Genomic DNA, 18,704 nt, shown 5'->3' with positions numbered 1-18,704 from the left:
CTTGAGCCCCCCCCCCTCCGGCCCGATCTCAGCTCCTTTTATGCTCCCAGCGTGGCCCTGTCTCCTCCCTGACCGCTCCTCCCTTCTCGAACCCGCTAGCAGGTTCCAGGGGCCTCCGTACGGGTTCCTCCGTGACCCTTGTCCTAGTTCCTCCGCCCTGCCCACACGCGCCGTGCACACGCCCTCACCGGCGTGTGCGCTGTCTGTCCACCACAGTTGCCGCTGCTGTCCACCAGCCGGCGCTGTTACACTACAAGTGTATGTACCCATAGGCCTGTGTGTTGTGGTGACGTCACCGCCACTTAGTGGCGAATGGCGGTTGTTGTTGTTGTTGTGTGTCCCTCGTGGGGAGCGGTGGTGCAGCGGTTAGCACGCCGCTTTGCTACGAACCCGGCGACCCGAGTTCGATTCCCGCTCGTGGGCCAACGCCGGTGACGATTATCCGAACCGGTCCTGGGCCTCCCCCTAGGTCGACTCGGCCTCAAGTGATTACCTGGCGCGGTGCGTAAAGACATCGTCACTGGGGAGAGAAAGGCGGTCGGGCGTGGTGCTGGCCACCGACCCAACTCGTGTGCCGTGCCGGCCTTGACATGCGCTCGCGGACAGCACTTGCCCCAAAAATATGTTGAGGCTACACGGGGGATCTTTGTCTTTGTGTGTCTCGAGAGACAAATCTTCGTGCTTCGGAGGCCAGTTGCTGAGTAGGCCAAATCCTTGAGTTGGCAATCTTTATCACAGACATTGCAAAATTAAGTTTGAAAACGTAAGAAGACGTTTTACCCTTACTGGTAATGAAACAGGAGGCGTGTTAAGGTGTCCAGACACCAAATATAAATCGTTTGCATGGAATCAAGTTCGCGTTAACCACTCGCTGTATTTGTGGTGAGTATGCAAACAGACATGGCTCTGATAATAACAATATGACTGCATTGTCTTCATACTCTTAGGTTTTTTCGGTAAAGTCACGTAGGTAAAAAATAATATATTTTTTTAAAATAATAATAGAAATAAAATAATTATCAATGAAAATAAATCAATTAAATTACGACGTTTCGAAGGCAACACAAGTCTCCGTCTCACAGGTGGGACCGTCACAGCTAAATTTACTGTATCAAGTGAGGAAAAATCCAAGAGACAAGATCTTAACTTGTATTTAATAACTTGTATTTAAGAGCTTGTCTCTTGGATTTTTCCTCACCTGATACAGTTTATTTAGCTGTGACGGTCCCACCTGGAGACGGAGACTTGTGTTGCCTCCGAAACGTCGTGACTTAATTGATTTATTTTCATTCATTATTATTATTTAATTTCTATTTTTTTTTACCTACGTGACTTTACCGAAACAACCTAAGAGTATGAATCATTGCAGTCACGAACGCTTGAAATCTAGAATGCATTGTTTTCTTCATGGCCTAGTCTCAAGCAGTGTTAGGGGGCGTCCATAAATGACGTCACGCACCTGGGGGGGGGGGTCACACATTTGTGACGATGTGTGACGAGGGGGGTGGGGGTTTGAGAAATTTGACGTCACATCAAAATGCGCAAATTTAAATAAATATAGAATTGTTGTAAGAACACTAATTGTTATAACAACACTCCTACAACATCAGAGTGCAGCGCCACATTAAATACGCACTACAATGACAATAGTTTAAAGCGATTTGAAGCATGTTTTATTTTCAAAATGGAAATATGGTTTTGGGGGGGGGAGAGCTTTGTGACGTCATATTTGAGGCGGGGGGGCCTGACTTTTTGTGACGCCGTGTGACGAGGGGGGGGTCATAAATCGTCCAAAATCGCGTGACGTCATTTAGGGACGGCCCCTTAGCACACTTCATGTGCCTCAGCAGTCCGCCTGCTGTATTTTCTTTTCACCTGAAGACGATTGCTTGCGTTGCGATCGAAACGTCGTGATTATTTTTTTAAAATAATTTTTCTATCTACGTGACTTTACCGAAATACCCAAAGAGGAGGATAACACTTATTTTTTTATTTATTTCATACTTTGACACTGGCAAAAAAGGTATCCCATGTTGCAGCTGCTCACGCCGAGCTACGAACGCTCTGATACGCGTGGCATTGTCCTTGTCCTGTTCGCCTTTTGGCATTTCAGTTTAATTTTTTTGGTGTAGCCCTGTGAGTCATTCGGCTCCTGAATCGGATGCAACCGCAACAAACAAAAAAAATTAAACATGACCAATGAAAACATCTTAAAGTGGCTATGCGCAAACAGAAAATCCAGGGAAAAAACTGCAAAGTCTTCCAGAAAAAAGCACCGTACACCAACTCTGTGCAAAAACCCCCCCAAAAAAGCCTTGTTCTCTGGTCTGACACTGATGGTGAGACTGGGCCATGAAGAAGGCTGCCGCTGTTTTTGATGAAGGCCAATCAGTCTCAAAGACAATGCATCGAATATTAGTATCAGAGCCGTGTTTGTATGCATGTTCACCACAACTACCGTGTGTGTGTTTTATGCATGAACTAGATTCCTTAGGTGTTTGAACATGTTAACACAGCTCCTGTTTTATTTCCATTAAGGGTAAAACCTCTTCTTATGTTTACATACTTTGATATTGGCAAAAATGTCACATTTTGTTTAAAAAAATGAAGTTTATTGCAGTCACAAAGGTTCCTTGGGGGTTATTCTTTTCCGCTTTTCCCTCTTTCTTATTTTGTCCGCCACGTGGACGTGCCCGCCTCTCTTGTCTTCCACTTCTCCCGAGGAGTATCCCTCACTGCCGAGGGCGGCCTTCGGCTTGCTTGCTCCCAGTTGCCCACGTGGGACGATGTCACGAACATCTCCCAGTCCCCCACGAGGGATGACGTCACGAACATCTCCCAGTTCCCCCACGTGGGATGACGTCACGAACTTCTCCCAGTTTCCCACGAGGGATGACGTCACGAACTTCTCCCAGTCCCCCACGTGGGATGACGTCACGAACTTCTCCCAGTCCCCCACGAGGGATGACGTCACGAACATCTCCCAGTCCCCCACGTGGGATGACGTCACGAACTTCTCCCAGTTTCCCACGAGGGATGACGTCACGAACTTCTCCCAGTCCCCCACGTGGGATGACGTCACGAACTTCTCCCAGTTCCCCCACGTGGAATGACGTCACGAACTTCTCCCAGTTCCCCACGAGGGATGACGTCACGAACTTCTCCCAGTTTCCCACGTGGGATGACGTCACGAACTTCTCCCAGTTCCCCACGAGGGATGACGTCACGAACTTCTCCCAGTTCCCCCACGTGGGATGACGTCACGAACTTCTCCCAGTTCCCCACGTGGGATGACGTCACGAACTTCTCCCAGTTCCCCACGTGGGATGACGTCACGAACTTCTCCCAGTCCCCACGTGGGATGACGTCACGAACTTCTCCCAGTTCCCCCACGTGGGATGACGTCACGAACTTCTCCCAGTTCCCCACGAGGGATGACGTCACGAACTTCTCCCAGTTCCCCACGTGGGATGACGTCACGAACTTCTCCCAGTTCCCCACGAGGGATGACGTCACGAACTTCTCCCAGTTCCCCACGTGGGATGACGTCACGAACTTCTCCCAGTCCCCACGTGGGATGACGTCACGAACTTCTCCCAGTTCCCCCACGTGGGATGACGTCACGAACTTCTCCCAGTTCCCCACGTGGGATGACGTCACGAACTTCTCCCAGTTTCCCACGAGGGATGACGTCACGAACTTCTCCCAGTTCCCCACGAGGGATGACGTCACGAACTTCTCCCAGTTCCCCACGAGGGATGACGTCACGAACTTCTCCCAGTTTCCCACGAGGGATGACGTCACGAACTTCTCCCAGTTTCCCACGAGGGATGACGTCACGAACTTCTCCCAGTTCCCCACGTGGGATGACGTCACGAACTTCTCCCAGTCCCCACGAGGGATGACGTCACGAACTTCTCCCAGTTTCCCACGAGGGATGACGTCACGAACTTCTCCCAGTTCCCCACGAGGGATGACGTCACGAACTTCTCCCAGTTCCCCACGAGGGATGACGTCACGAACTTCTCCCAGTTTCCCACGAGGGATGACGTCACGAACTTATCCCAGTTCCCCACGAGGGATGACGTCACGAACTTCTCCCAGTTTCCCACGAGGGATGACGTCACGAACTTCTCCCAGTTCCCCACGAGGGATGACGTCACGAACTTCTCCCAGTTCCCACGAGGGATGACGTCACGAACTTCTCCCAGATTCCCACGAGGGATGACGTCACGAACTTCTCCCAGTTCCCCACGTGGGATGACGTCACGAACTTCTCCCAGTCCCCACGAGGGATGACGTCACGAACTTCTCCCAGTTCCCCACGAGGGATGACGTCACGAACTTTTCCCAGTTTCCCACGAGGGATGACGTCACGAACTTCTCCCAGTTCCCACGAGGGATGACGTCACGAACTTCTCCCAGTTCCCCACGTGGGATGACGTCACGAACTTCTCCCAGTTCTCACGAGGGATGACGTCACGAACTTCTCCCAGTTCCCACGAGGGATGACGTCACGAACTTCTCCCAGTTTCCCACGAGGGATGACGTCACGAACTTCTCCCAGTTCCCCACGTGGGATGACGTCACGAACTTCTCCCAGTTCCCCACGAGGGATGACGTCACGAACTTCTCCCAGTTTCCCACGAGGGATGACGTCACGAACTTCTCCCAGTTCCCCACGTGGGATGACGTCACGAACTTCTCCCAGTTCCCCACGAGGGATGACGTCACGAACTTCTCCCAGTTCCCCACGTGGGATGACGTCACGAACTTCTCCCAGTTCCCACGAGGGATGACGTCACGAACTTCTACCAGTTCCCACGAGGGATGACGTCACGAACTTCTCCCAGTTTCCCACGAGGGATGACGTCACGAACTTCTCCCAGTCCCCACGAGGGATGACGTCACGAACTTCTCCCAGTTCCCCACGAGGGATGACGTCACGAACTTCTCCCAGTTCCCACGAGGGATGACGTCACGAACTTCTCCCAGTTCCCCACGTGGGATGACGTCACGAACTTCTCCCAGTTCCCACGAGGGATGACGTCACGAACTTCTCCCAGTTCCCACGAGGGATGACGTCACGAACTTCTCCCAGTTCCCACGAGGGATGACGTCACGAACTTCTCCCAGTTCCCCACGATGGATGACGTCACGAACTTCTCCCAGTTCCCACGAGGGATGACGTCACGAACTTCTCCCAGTTCCCCACGTGGGATGACGTCACGAACTTCTCCCAGTTCTCCACGAGGGATGACGTCACGAACTTCTCCCAGTTCCCCACGAGGGATGACGTCACGAACTTCTCCCAGTTTCCCACGAGGGATGACGTCACGAACTTCTCCCAGTTTCCCACGAGGGATGACGTCACGAACTTCTCCCAGTTCCCCACGAGGGATGACGTCACGAACTTCTCCCAGTTCCCCACGTGGGATGACGTCACGAACTTCTCCCAGTTCCCCACGTGGGATGACGTCACGAACTTCTCCCAGTTTCCCACGAGGGATGACGTCACGAACTTCTCCCAGTCCCCCACGTGGGATGACGTCACGAACTTCTCCCAGTTCCCACGAGGGATGACGTCACGAACTTCTCCCAGTCCCCCACGTGGGATGACGTCACGAACTTCTCCCAGTTCCCACGTGGGATGACGTCACGAACTTCTCCCAGTTCCAACGTGGGATGACGTCACGAACTTCTCCCAGTTCCCACGTGGGATGACGTCACGAACTTCTCCCAGTTCCCACGTGGGATGACGTCACGAACTTCTCCCAGTTCCCACGAGGGATGACGTCACGAACTTCTCCCAGTTCCCACGTGGGATGACGTCACGAACTTCGCCCAGTTCCCCACGAGGGATGACGTCACGAGCTTCTCCCAGTTCCCCACGTGGGATGACGTCACGAACTTCTCCCAGTTCCCCACGTGGGATGACGTCACGAACTTCTCCCAGTTCCCCACGTGGGATGACGTCACGAACTTCTCCCAGTTCCCCACGAGGGATGACGTCACGAACTTCTCCCAGTTCCCCCACGTGGGATGACGTCACGAACTTCTCCCAGTTCCCCCACGAGGGATGACGTCACGAACTTCTCCCAGTTCCCCCACGTGGGATGACGTCACGAACTTCTCCCAGTCCCCCACGTGGGATGACGTCACGAACTTCTCCCAGTCCCCCACGTGGGATGACGTCACGAACTTCTCCCAGTTTCCCACGTGACACGATCTCACGAACTTCTCCCAGTCCCCCACGTGGGATGACGTCACGAACTTTCGGAGTCCCCGTGTGGAGGCCACCTCTGAAGGAGCAGCGCTGGGTGTCGGGCGGGTCTTGTTGCCGGTCGCGAGCTGTCCGTGTGGAGGGACGATGTCCTTTGGTGTCCTACCATCGTCCGTGCGACGCACGTGCCCGAGACATACGTTGTATGGCACAGGCTAACATTGTGTGTGTGTGTGTCCGTGGACACTGCTCTGTTGATGATGATGCTGGTGATGATGATGGTGCTGCTGATGATAATGCTGCTTATGATGATGGTGATGCTGCTGCTGCCAATGATGATGCTGCTGATGATGCTGATAATGATGGTGCTGCTGATGATGCTGCTGCTGCTGATGATGCTGCTGCTGCTGATGATGCTGCTGCTGCTGATGATGCTGCTGCTTCTGATGATGATGCTGCTGATAATGCTGCTGATGCTGATCATGATGACGCTGCTGCTGATGATGATGCTGCTGCTGCTGATATTGCTGCTGATGCTGCTGCTTCTGATGATGATGCTGCTAATGATGATTATGCTGCTGCTGATGCTGCTGCTAAGAATGAAGCTGCTGCTGCTCATGATTCTGCTAATGATGATGATTCTGCGTTGTCAGTGACACACAAGCACAGTCAACAATAGCAACTCAATGCGATTCCCTGTAAAAAAATAAAACAACACCATTAAAATAAAAAAATAAAATATATATCGAAGGTGTCGTTTCGGTTGATGGACCTTCTTCATAGCAAGTAAAGTCAAGTTGTTTTGTGCAGTGAAGAAGGGCCTTTGCTCGAAACGTCGTCTATCATACATTTCGTTTCCAGGCCACGGTGTTATTGATGAATACGGTTGAGTGGGCGCCACGGTTGCGAAATCTTAACTACCTCGCCTGGTATACAGGAGGTCGTGGGTTCGATCCCGACCCTGACGCCTGCTGCTGTATATTTGGAGTTTGCGTGTCTCTCTCTTTCTCATCATCATCACGGTAGCTAGGAGATGTTAACTACCTCGCCTAGTGTACTGGAGGTCGTGGGTTCAATCCGGACCTTGACGCCTGCTGTTGTATATTTGGAGTTTGCGTGTCTCTCTCATCATCATCATCACGGTGGCTAGGAGATGTTAACTACCTCGCCTGATATACAGGAGGTCGTGGGTTCGATTCGGACCCTGACGCCTGCTGCTGTATATTTGGAGTTTGCGTGTCTCTCTCTCTGCGTGCTCGCATGGACTTTTCTCCGGGGGTCCTCCGAGCGTTACCCCCATCCACCTCCACATTTAGAATCAAAATCACGCGTTTAGAGCATTTGGCGGCTGCTATAAATGCCTAGCGCCTCGTACCCTGTGCACAGTGCACGGACAGAGAGAAAAACAACATCACGGTTGTTTAATTGTTAGTATTATTTTTCAAACGTCTCACGTGCACAAGGCCGATCCGCTGCGAGGCCACAGTGAGTCGCCACACGTTCGCGCGGGACAATTGAACTCCAAGGGGGGGGGGTGGTGAGTCCCCATGTGCTTTTGGCAGGGGGGGAGCGGTGGCGCAGTGGTTAGCGCGCCACACTCCGAACCCCGCCGACTCGAGTTTGAGTCCAGCTCGTGGCCAGCGGCGGTCCCTGATCGCCCGCTAGGGTCGACCCGGTCCCTGGAAGTGAATACCTTGCGAGGTGTAAACACAAAAAAAAATCAGCACCGGGGAGACAAAGGCGGCCGGGAGTTGTGCTGTTCCCCACTCACCCCCCTCCTCCTCCTCCCTCGTGTGAAGTTCCGCCCTTCATAGGTGCCGCTCGCTAACAGCACTTGCCCCTACATCACTGTGTAGGCTACCCGGGTGATCTTTGCGTGTGTGCGTTGGCTGTTCCCTAGGAAGCCAGGTTGATCCTTGGGTTAAGTAAACCACCACCAGCAGTAGCACCACCCCACCCACTCACCTCCCATTACTGCCGCGTGCGTTGCAGCGAAATGAGATAAGACACGGGGGGGGCTGTCGAGGCCATAGCGACCGCAAAGCCGCTGCCAAACACCCGCGGGTTGACCGGCAATCACCCATCGTGTCATCATCATCATCACCCCCTTCGTGGCAAACCACCGCACGTGGACATCGCCTTTGACCTCTGGCGCGGTGACCCCAGGGCGTCCGCTCTCATTTGTGCTTTAGGATGTTTTTTTTACGCACGAGTCCCAGCGGTCGTCTCGCGTTCAGCGAGTCTCTTGGAAGGCGTCCGTGGCCTCATCCGGTGCCGCGAGCGGGTGGCGAGCCGACGTTTCGCGCCCGCAGGCAATTCGATGTTTAGATGTCTGACGGTCATTTCATTCGTGCGAACAGCACCTCCGAGAAGGGCCGCGCGGCTGATGGGATGCGTTAGAGAACACTCTGTTTGATTTTCGATTTAAAGCTTTCGTGACTGCAGGGATTCGTCTTCTTGGTTCTTTCGGTAAAGTCACGTAGAAGGGAAGTAATAAAATAATAAAAATAAAACATAATAAAATATATTATATTATAATATTATATAATTTTATTATGTTTTATATGTATTATTTTATTACTTCCCTTCTAAAACATAATAAAATATATAATATTATATTATAATATTATATTATTTTATTATGTTTTATATTTATTATTTTATTACTTCCCTTCTACGTGACTTTACCGACAGAACCAAGAAGACTCCTTTTGATGTTTTTAATTCGGAGGGATAGGCATGCAAATGGGGCATCGTCGTCGTGGTCGGTCATGATCGATCCACTGCTGGATGAAGGTCTTCCCAACTCACACCCCCCTTCCCTGCCACCAATCCATCCAGCACATTCACACGCAGCTGATTCCACCGCTCCTTCTCCACAGCGGACGAATTCCCCTCTCGGACAAGTCCCATCTCTTGGCTGCCGTTCCGTTATCGGCCTCGACTATTCGGCCCTCCGCGTCCCGCCGCCCAGAGCCCCGCTCCTGGCTTCGTTAATAACAACAACGATAAATAACAACGATGAATAGCGAAGTAGACGCGACGTCTCCTGCACACACTCGCGTTTCTTCACGTAGAACGCAACACGTGCTTGACTCATCCCGTCAGCCGCGTGGCTGCCCGCGCGTCGTTCCGGCACCTTCAGGGAGTACAGCGCAGTAAGGCCGTAGCCATGGAGTCAACATTGGGGGGGACCAAATCTTCCAGGGGGTCCCCCCCAGAATAAGTAATATTTAAAAACACTTTTTAAAAACACGCTCTAATGAAATCTACCCGACTAGTAATGAAAGAACTCCACGACTCCAGGAAGTGGCCCCGAAGCTTGCCATAACGTCAGTTGAGCGTGGACAATAAGGCCCAAGGCGAAACATACCATATAAAAAAGATTGTTTAAAAAGTTATTTTTTTATTTTTTATGATAGAATATAGTATTGTCATCAGTATGACATTAGTATATCAAGTTTGCAGTCGATACCACAATGGGAAGTGGGTTGAAATTGAGGTTCAAGATTTGAGGATACGACAACAACAGAGTGAGTTAATAGAAAGCGTGTAAAAATAATATTAAAAAAAATATTTTATTTTTAATGATAGAACATAGTATTGTCATCAGTGTGACGTAAGTATACCAAGTTTGCAATCGATACCACATTTGGAAGTGGGTTAAAATTGAGTTACAAGATTTGAGGATACAACAACAGACAGAGTAAGTTAATAGAAAGCGTGTAATAAAAAAAAGAAAAAAGAATCGAATTTTAAAACGAATTTCCTGCCATTTCCTGCCTAAAATATAAAAAAAAATTCACTAACACATAAGACAGACTTTTAATTTATTTTTTACAATAATGTCTAATAGTGTATTGTATTACATTGTTCTGTTTTTTTACCTTTTCTTGTTTCATTGTAATGTAATGGCAGAGATTAGGGATGAATAAAGTACAACCATAACCACAATCATATAAACAGAAATCTATTTTATAGCAATATATTGGGGGGGGGGGGCATTTTGAGCATATTTGAATATTGGGGGGGCATTTTGAGCATATTTGAATATATATTATATATATTGCTGCACACGATTCGGGCACCTTCAGGGAGTACTGCGGCATCATTCGTGCAGCGTCGATTCAAGCCAAATAAAAAAAACATTCTGGACCGGTTTCAACACCCAGCGTCTCATCAGCAGAGTCAGGCTCCCTTCGAGACGACGCTGGCTAAAGGCCACCTCGTACAGCATACGAGGCGCCAGGTTGATGCAAAATTAAATCACCCGCATCTAATTGAATGATACTTTGCCAACAGTTTTGGATGATCATCATCACCGTGGCCTCTCCGCTGCTGGATGAAGATCAATGTTTGTCCTCTAATCCATGTGTGTCTGCGCTGTTCCAAGCGCGTGTCTCTCCACGCAATTTTCCGCCGTGCCGTTCGATATTTGTCTTCGGTCGTGAACGGGACGTGGTTTGCCGGGAAGGAGGCATGAATCCCGATAAACTTTCCGATTCTTGATTTTTTTAAAAAAATGAACTTATTCGCTGTGAGCCGTGGCCGGGGAGTCGAACTGAGGTCCGCTGAGTTCATAGCACGGCGCCCTGACCGCTACACCACCTTTCACAAGAATATATTCACGTAAACAGAACGTGGCCAATTCGTTGCTAGAACAGCGCACCGGTGTGTTTGGAGAGCAAAGCCACAACATTTACAATGTGAGTACTCAGATTGTAAAATTTATTGTCATCTAAAATGTTGTGGCTTTGCTCTGCTACACACAACCGGTATTGCTGTACTAGTGACGAATTGGCCACGTTCTGTTTACGTGGCAACCCTTACTAAGTTGGCTGTGTCGGGTGGTGGCGGGTTTAACGACACGTTTATATACAGACTGCTTCAAAAAAATGTGAACACTTCCGAGAAATTTGCAACGATACCACGAGAAATGTTCCAGGCCAGGCGTTGACAACGATGGCGAACAAGTTGGGAAACTTTGACTTTTTGAAGCTATTAACATCACATTTGTTATTCCTGGTTCTTTTGGTAATGTCACGTAGAAGGGAAATAATAATAAAATAATTGATATGTAAACTCCTTTGTCAAGGCACTCTGCTCCTCCCACCCAGCTTAAAATACGCTGCCAAGCTTAGCAGTGTTCATTGAGACGCTGTTTTCCCGACAGCTCTGTTCTTCACCTGAGGACGGCTGCTTGTGTTGTGGCCGATACGTCGTGAGAATTTTATTTTATTATGTTTGATTTTTATTATTTTATTATTTCCCTTCTACGTGACTTTACCGAAAGAACCAAGAATATGAATCCCTGCAGTCACGAAAGCTTTCAATCGAAATTACATTTGTCATCGTGTTACAATGTATTATTATTATTTTCCGTACATTTTTCCATTAAAAACGAAAGTCCCATATTCGTGCTAACATTTTTTTGAAGCACGCTGTATTCTAACCCAACCACCCCGCCCCCCGTATTATGGATGATATTTGGTCGCGAAAGCCTGCGTGTTAAACTGAAGCGCATGCATTCCTAAAGTTTAGATTTGAAGCTTTCGTGACTGCAAGGATTCATACTCTTAGTTTTTTCGGTAAAGTCACGTAGGTAAAAAAAATGAAATTAAAATTAATAAAAATAAAATAATAAAAATCACGACGTTTCAGAGGCAACACAAGTATCCGTCATTAGGTGGGACTGTCACAGCCAGTATGATACAGCAAATCTGGTTGTGACGGTCCCACCTGATGACGGAGACTTGTGTTGCCTCCGAAACGTCGTGATTTTTATTATTTTATTTTTTATTAATTTTAATTTCATATTTTTTTACCTACGTGACTTTACCGAAAAAACTAAGAGTATACATTCCTAAAGTGTTTGCGTTTCATCTCCGCATGATTTCCCCAAGCCTACCCAGCCCCGCGGGAGAGTGTTTATTTGCAAGTTTGCATCTGAACAACCCTCCGAGACGTCTAGAGTGTAACCGAGTCAACATCTCCAGCCAGTGGTTCCTATAGCAATGTCTCAAGTAGCCCACGACCACGCTTTCACTCGGACTCACACACGCACGCGCGCACGCAAGACAGAGACAAAGGCCCCCCGTGTAGCCTTCGCAGGATGTTGGGGCAAGTGCCGTTAGCGAGCACCTACGAAGGCCGGCACGGCACACGAGGGGTGGGGGTTGCCAGCATCGCGCGCCGGCAGCCTTTGTCTCCACAGCGGCGATAGTCACTTGAGGCTGAGTCGACCTAGGGGAGGCCCAGGACCGGTTCAGATGATCGTCACCGGTGTTGGCCGTGAGCGGGAATCGAACTCGGCTCGCCGGGTTCGTAGCGCAGCGCGCTAACCCTTACACTACCGCACGCGCACACACACGCACACAACACACGCACACACACGCACGCACACGCACGCACATAGACGCACACACAAACACGCACACAGACGCACACAGGCGCAAACACACGTACACACACACACGCACACACGCACGCACACACGCACGCATACAGACGCACACGCACACATACATACACACACACACCCAAACACACACGCGCACACACGCACACACATGCACACACACGCACACACACAGACGCACGCACGCACACATACATACATGCACACACACACCACGCACACAGACGCACACACGCACGCACACATACATGCAAACACACACACCTAAACACACACGCGCACACACGCACACACATGCACACGCACGCACACACACAGACGCACACACGCGCACACACGCACACACATGCACACCCACACGCGCGCGTGCCCACCCTCGGGCCCAGGGGCAACGGTGAGCGGCGTCGCTTGATCAATTAGCCTTTCACTTTGTAAGCCGATCAAGCGTAGAGGAGACAAGAGCTGGAGACACACACACACACACACGAGCCCACAGCTAGCCTGGAGACCCATGCAATTAAATAGCTGCCATCGATTCAACATAGCGATCAATGATCGATGCGGCAGTTATGGAGCTTACATCGGAGACCGTAGACTTACCCATGACCCTCTAGACTCGCATCACGTAGCAGCCAGGAGCCAGAGACTCACATATCGCCCAGAGACTCACATAGAACCCACGTACTAACACGTAACCTGTGAACTCACTTAGAACTTACAGACACAGAAATGACCCATAGACACAGAACCCATGAGCTTATGCAGATAGCCACAGAATAACAGAGGAGCCATAGACTTACATAGGACACGTAGGCTAAGATAGGAATCCATCAACTTAAGTTTAGCCGACATTTTAAAACAACCCATAGACTCACATAGAGACTCATATACTTACATAGAGACCCATATAATCACATAGAGACCCATAGACTCAAATAGAGACCCCTAGACTCACATAGAGACCCATAGACTCACATAGAGAGCCATAGACTCACATAGAGACCCATAGACTTACATAGAGACCCATAGACTCACATAGAGACACATAGACTAACATAGAGACCCATAGACTCACATATAGACCCATATACTCACACAGCGACCCATAGACTCAAATAGAGACCCAAAGACTCACATAGAGACACATAGACTCACATAGAGACCCATAACTCACATCGAGACACATAGACTCACATTGAGACCCATAGACTCACAGAGACCGATATACTTATACAGGATCCATAGACGTAGCCAGAGACACATGCACTAACACAGATACCCATAGACTTATATAGGACCCATACACTTATACAGACACTCATAGACTCACGCAGATATCCATAGACGTATATTACCCATAGACTTAGACACCCATAGACTCACACAGAGACCCATAGACTTATATAGGACCCGTAGACTTAGATACCCATAGACTCACACAGAGACCCATATAATTATACAGGACCCATAGACGTAGACAGAGACCCATGCACTAACACAGAGACCCATAGACTGCTATAGGACCCATAGACTTAGACACCCACATTCTAAAAAAAAACCCAAGCAAGGCTGTGCACTCAATGGGGTACATCTAATACTTCTTAATGTCAACTTAGACCACAGGCTCTGGTGCAGTTGTACCGCCTGCACTTATACAGGACCCATAGACGTAGCCAGAGACCCACCCATGCACTAACACAGAGACCCATAGACTTATATAGGACCCATACACTTAGACACCCATAGACTCACACAGAGACCCATAGACTTGTATAGGACCCATAGACTTAGACACCCATAGACTCACACAGAGACCCATATAATTATACAGGACCCATAGACGTAGACAGAGACCCATGCACTAACACAGAGACCCATAGACTGCTATAGGACCCATACACTTAGACAGACACTCATAGACTCACGCAGAGACCCATAGACTTATATAGGACCCATAGACTTAGATACACATAGACTCACACAGAGACCCATATAATTATACAGGACCCATAGACATAGACAGAGACCCATGCACTAACACAGAAACCCATAGACTGCTATCGGACTCATACACTTAGACACCCACATTCTAAAAAAAAACCCAAGCAAGGCTGTGCACTCAATGGGGTACATTTAATACTTGTTAATGTCAACTTAGACCACAGGCTCTGGTGCAGTTGTACCGCCTGCACACTCCACCTCCACGTGGGGGCGGGGCATGCCTAACGCAGGTATGCCACTGCATGATCACAGATCACGGCTTTGGCAACTTGAGAATGCCCCTGCGGGGCTTGGAAAGGATGTGTGTGTGTGTGCAGTGTGTGTGTGTGGAGTGTGTGGAGTGTGTGTGTATGCAGTGTGTGTATGCAGTGTGTGTGGAGTGTGTGTGTGTATGCAATGTGTGTGTATGCAATGTGTGTGTGTGTGCAGTGTGTGTGTGTGGAGTGTATGTGTGTGTGCAGTGTGTGTGTGTGCAGTGTGTGTGTGTGGAGTGTGTGTGTGTGTGCAATGTGTGTGTGTGTGTGCAGTGTGTGTGTGCAGTGTGTGTGCAGTGTGTGTGTGTGCAGTGTGTGTGTGGAGTGTGTGTGTGTATGCAATGTGTGTGTGTGTGCAGTGTGTGTGCAGTGTGTGTGTTTGCAGTATGTGTGTGTGCAGTGTGTGTGTGTGTGCGTGCAGTGTGTGTGTGCAATGTGTGTGTGTGTGTGCGTGCAGTGTGTGTGTGCAGTGTGTGTGTGTGGAGTGTGTGTGTGTGCAGTGTGTGTGTGTGCAGTGTGTGTATGCAGTGTGTGTGTGTGTGCAGTGTGTGTGTGTGGAGTGTGTGTGTGTGTGTGCAGTGTGTGTATGCAGTGTGTGTGTGTGTGCAGTGTGTGTGTGTGGAGTGTGTGTGTGTGCAGTGTGTGTGTGTGCAGTGTGTGTGTGTGGAGTGTGTGTGTGTGCAATGTGTGTGTGTGTCTAGTATGCAATGTGTGTGTGCAGTGTGTGTGTGTGCAGTGTGTGTGTGTGTGTGGAGTGTGTGTGTGTGCAATGTGTGTGTGTGTGCAGTGTGTGTGTATGCAGTGTGTGTGTGCAGTGTGTGTAATGTGTGTGTGCAGTGTGTGTGTGCAGTGTGTGTGTGTGCAGTGTGTGTGTGTGTGGAGTGTGTGTGTGTGCAGTGTGTGTGTGCGGTGTGTGTGTGCAGTGTGTGTGTGTGTGCAGTGTGTGTAATGTGTGTGTGCAGTGTGTGTGTGCAATGTGTGTATGTAGTGCAGTGTGTGTGCAGTGTGTGTGTGTGCAGTGTGTGTGTGTGTGCAGTGTGTGTGTGCAATGTGTGTGTGTGTGAAGTGTACGTGTATGCAGTGTGTGTGTGCAGTGTGTGTGTGTTTACAGTGTGTGTGTGTGCAGTGTGTGTGTGTGTGCAGTGTGTGTGTATGCAATGTGTGTGCAGTGTGTGTGTGTGCAGTGTGTTTGTATGCAATGTGTGTGTGTGTAGTGTGTGTGTGTGTGCAGTGTGTGTGTGTGGAGCGTGTGTGCGTGGAGTGTGTGTGCGTGCAATGTGTGTGTGTGCAGTGTGTGTGTGTGCAGTGTGTGTGTGTGCAGTGTGTGTGTGCAGTGTGTGTGTGTGCAGTGTGTATGAAATGTGTGTGTGTGTGCAGTGTGTGTGTGTGTGTGCAATGTGTGTGTGTGCAGTGTGTGTGTATGCAGTGTGTGTGTGTGCAGTGTGTGTGTGTTTACAGTGTGTGTGTGTGCAGTGTGTGCGGGTCGGATCCCACAATCGACTGTTGTTTGCGAAGCTACCTGGCTCCGTGGTCCATACCAGCAAGATGACAATACGCGTGGCACGTTCTGCCGTGCGGTTGTTAACAAACTGCGCTGTGTGTAAGCCCGTGGCGTCTATGGAAATCTACAGGTCTTATGTTAATCTTTGTCAGTCGTTCTTCCTCTTGACGTGCGGTGAAGTTGAACCCCCAGGGAGTGCGAGATGCCCCAACTGGGGGTGGCGAGACGTGGGCAGATTTTTTTGAGAAGTTGAATAATCGAGAATACAAATTAAGCACGGGGCAGGGTGAGTTACAGCTTACTTTGTTACATCAAACCCTGTGTATCTATACTCTTTGGTTCTTTCGGTAAAGTCACGAAGGTATATAAAAAATAAAATCACGACGTTTTGATTGCAAAACCACAGCAATAATTTTTTTTGCTGAAGTGGAATTTATTTTTTTGCTGTGGGTTTCCCACCTGATGATGATTATTGCTTGTGTTGCAGTCGAAACGTCGTGATTTGTTTTATATTATACCCACGTCACTTTTCCGAAAAAACCAAAAGGTATGGATTCATGCAGTCACGAAAGCTTCAAAACCCTGTGTATCTCTAAACTTAGTACATTGTTTTACGATTCAGAACCAAAGGGGTGCAAGGCTGCAGTGAAGGTTAAGGAACACCGGTTCTATGTTATAGAGGATATGGGCACTCAGTTATAGAGTATATGGGATCTATGTTAGTCTATGGGCACTGTGTTAGTCGATGGGCTCTATGTTAATTCTAGATTTGAAGTTTTCGTGACTGCAAGGGTCCATAAGGGTCCATAAATCACGACGTTCCCCCCCCCGCCTCCGAAACGTCGTGATTTAATTTATTTTCCTTTTTTTACCTACGTGACTTTACCGAAAAAAACAAAGAGTATGGCTCTATGTTAGTTTATAAACTCTATGTTAGTCTATGGGATCTATGTTAGTCTATGGGGTCTGTGTTAGTCTATGGGGTCTATGATAGTCTATGGGGTCTATGATAGTCTATGGGGTCTATGATAGTCTATGGGGTCTATGATAGTCTATGGGATCTGTGTTAGTCAATGGGATCTATGTTAGTCTATGGGTTCTATGATAGTCTATGGGGTCTATGATAGTCTATGGTATCTGTGTTATTCTATGGGGTCTGTGTTAGTCTATGGGGTCTATGATAGTCTATGGGGTCTATGTTAGTCTATGGGTGGTGCGTTGTGGTAATGGGGGATGGGGGGGGTGGTGTGGAGGGGCGACTTTGTCTTACATTTTCTCCCCCCCCCTCTCCCCGCCAAAAGGTTGCTCAGAAACTACAACAGCCTCACGGACGCCAACCTGGGCGGCTACTTCAGCGGGGACCGAGTTCGACGGCACCTCCGCCGCATGGGGCTGGTGAGTCCACGACGACCGCCACGTGGTTCGGCCGACTGCCACGTGACTTGGCAGACCGTCACGTGATTCGGTAGACCACCACGTGATTCGATAGACCACCACGTGATTCGGCTGACCGCTGCCGACTGCCACGTGACTTGGCAGACCGTCACGTGGTTCGGTAGACCACCACGTGATTCGATAGACCACCAGGTGATTCGGCTGACCGCTGCCGACTGCCACGTGACTTGGCAGACCGTCACGTGGTTCGGTAGACCACCACGTGATTCGATAGACCACCACGTGATTCGGCTGACCGCTGCCGACTGCCACGTGACTTGGCAGACCGTCACGTGGTTCGGTAGACCGCCGCGTGATTCGTTCCACCGTCACGTGGCAGGTAGCAGTCGATCGAGTAGACGACTCGCCCACCAGCCCATGTTGGGTGGCATGCCCTGCGTAGCTTGGGGCTGGCGGTGAGTTCACGACTCTCCATCGCCGCCTGGCGGCCGCTGGTGGAGACGCTGCAAAGCAAAGCCGTAGCCGTGGAGTCAACATTGGGTTGGAACCAAATCTTCATTGGTTGGGACCAAATCTTTGAAAACTAATTTCCTGACATTTCCTGACTAAAATATGAAAAAATTCACTAACACGTAGGATGGACTTTTATTTATTTTAATAATAATGTCTAATAGTGTATTGTATTACATTGCTCTGTTTTTTTCTTTTTTACCTTTTCATGGTGCATTGTATGTAATCGCAGAGATTAGGGATTAGTAAAGTACAAATATAACCACAATCATATAAACAGAAATCTATTTTATACCAATATATTGGGGGGGGGGGGACATGTTGAGCATATTTGAATATTGGGGGGGATGTGTCCCCCCCAATTTTTATTATATTAAAATAATTATGGCCTTGCTGCAAAGG

At 49.2% G+C, this 18,704-nt stretch overlaps 1 protein-coding gene across 1 annotated transcript in view; it reads left to right on the top strand.

Moving 5' to 3' along the window:
• LOC133360107 (glutamate rich 3-like) overlaps positions 1-18,704 on the top strand; it is a 35,889-nt gene that overhangs the window by 3,286 nt on the left and 13,899 nt on the right. Inside the window, exon 2 of the mRNA XM_061578692.1 lies at positions 17,699-17,792. Coding sequence (XP_061434676.1) covers positions 17,699-17,792 — 94 coding nt within the window. The remainder of the gene's footprint in view (positions 1-17,698; positions 17,793-18,704) is intronic.

The sequence above is a fragment of the Lethenteron reissneri genome, chromosome 67 (genome assembly GCF_015708825.2).
Source record: "Lethenteron reissneri isolate LAM-NWPU_2019-01 chromosome 67, ASM1570882v1, whole genome shotgun sequence".
Classification (NCBI taxonomy): Eukaryota; Metazoa; Chordata; class Hyperoartia; order Petromyzontiformes; family Petromyzontidae; genus Lethenteron; species Lethenteron reissneri.
Note: the sequence above shows the minus strand (reverse complement) of the source record. Positions and strands in the feature narration are given on the sequence as shown.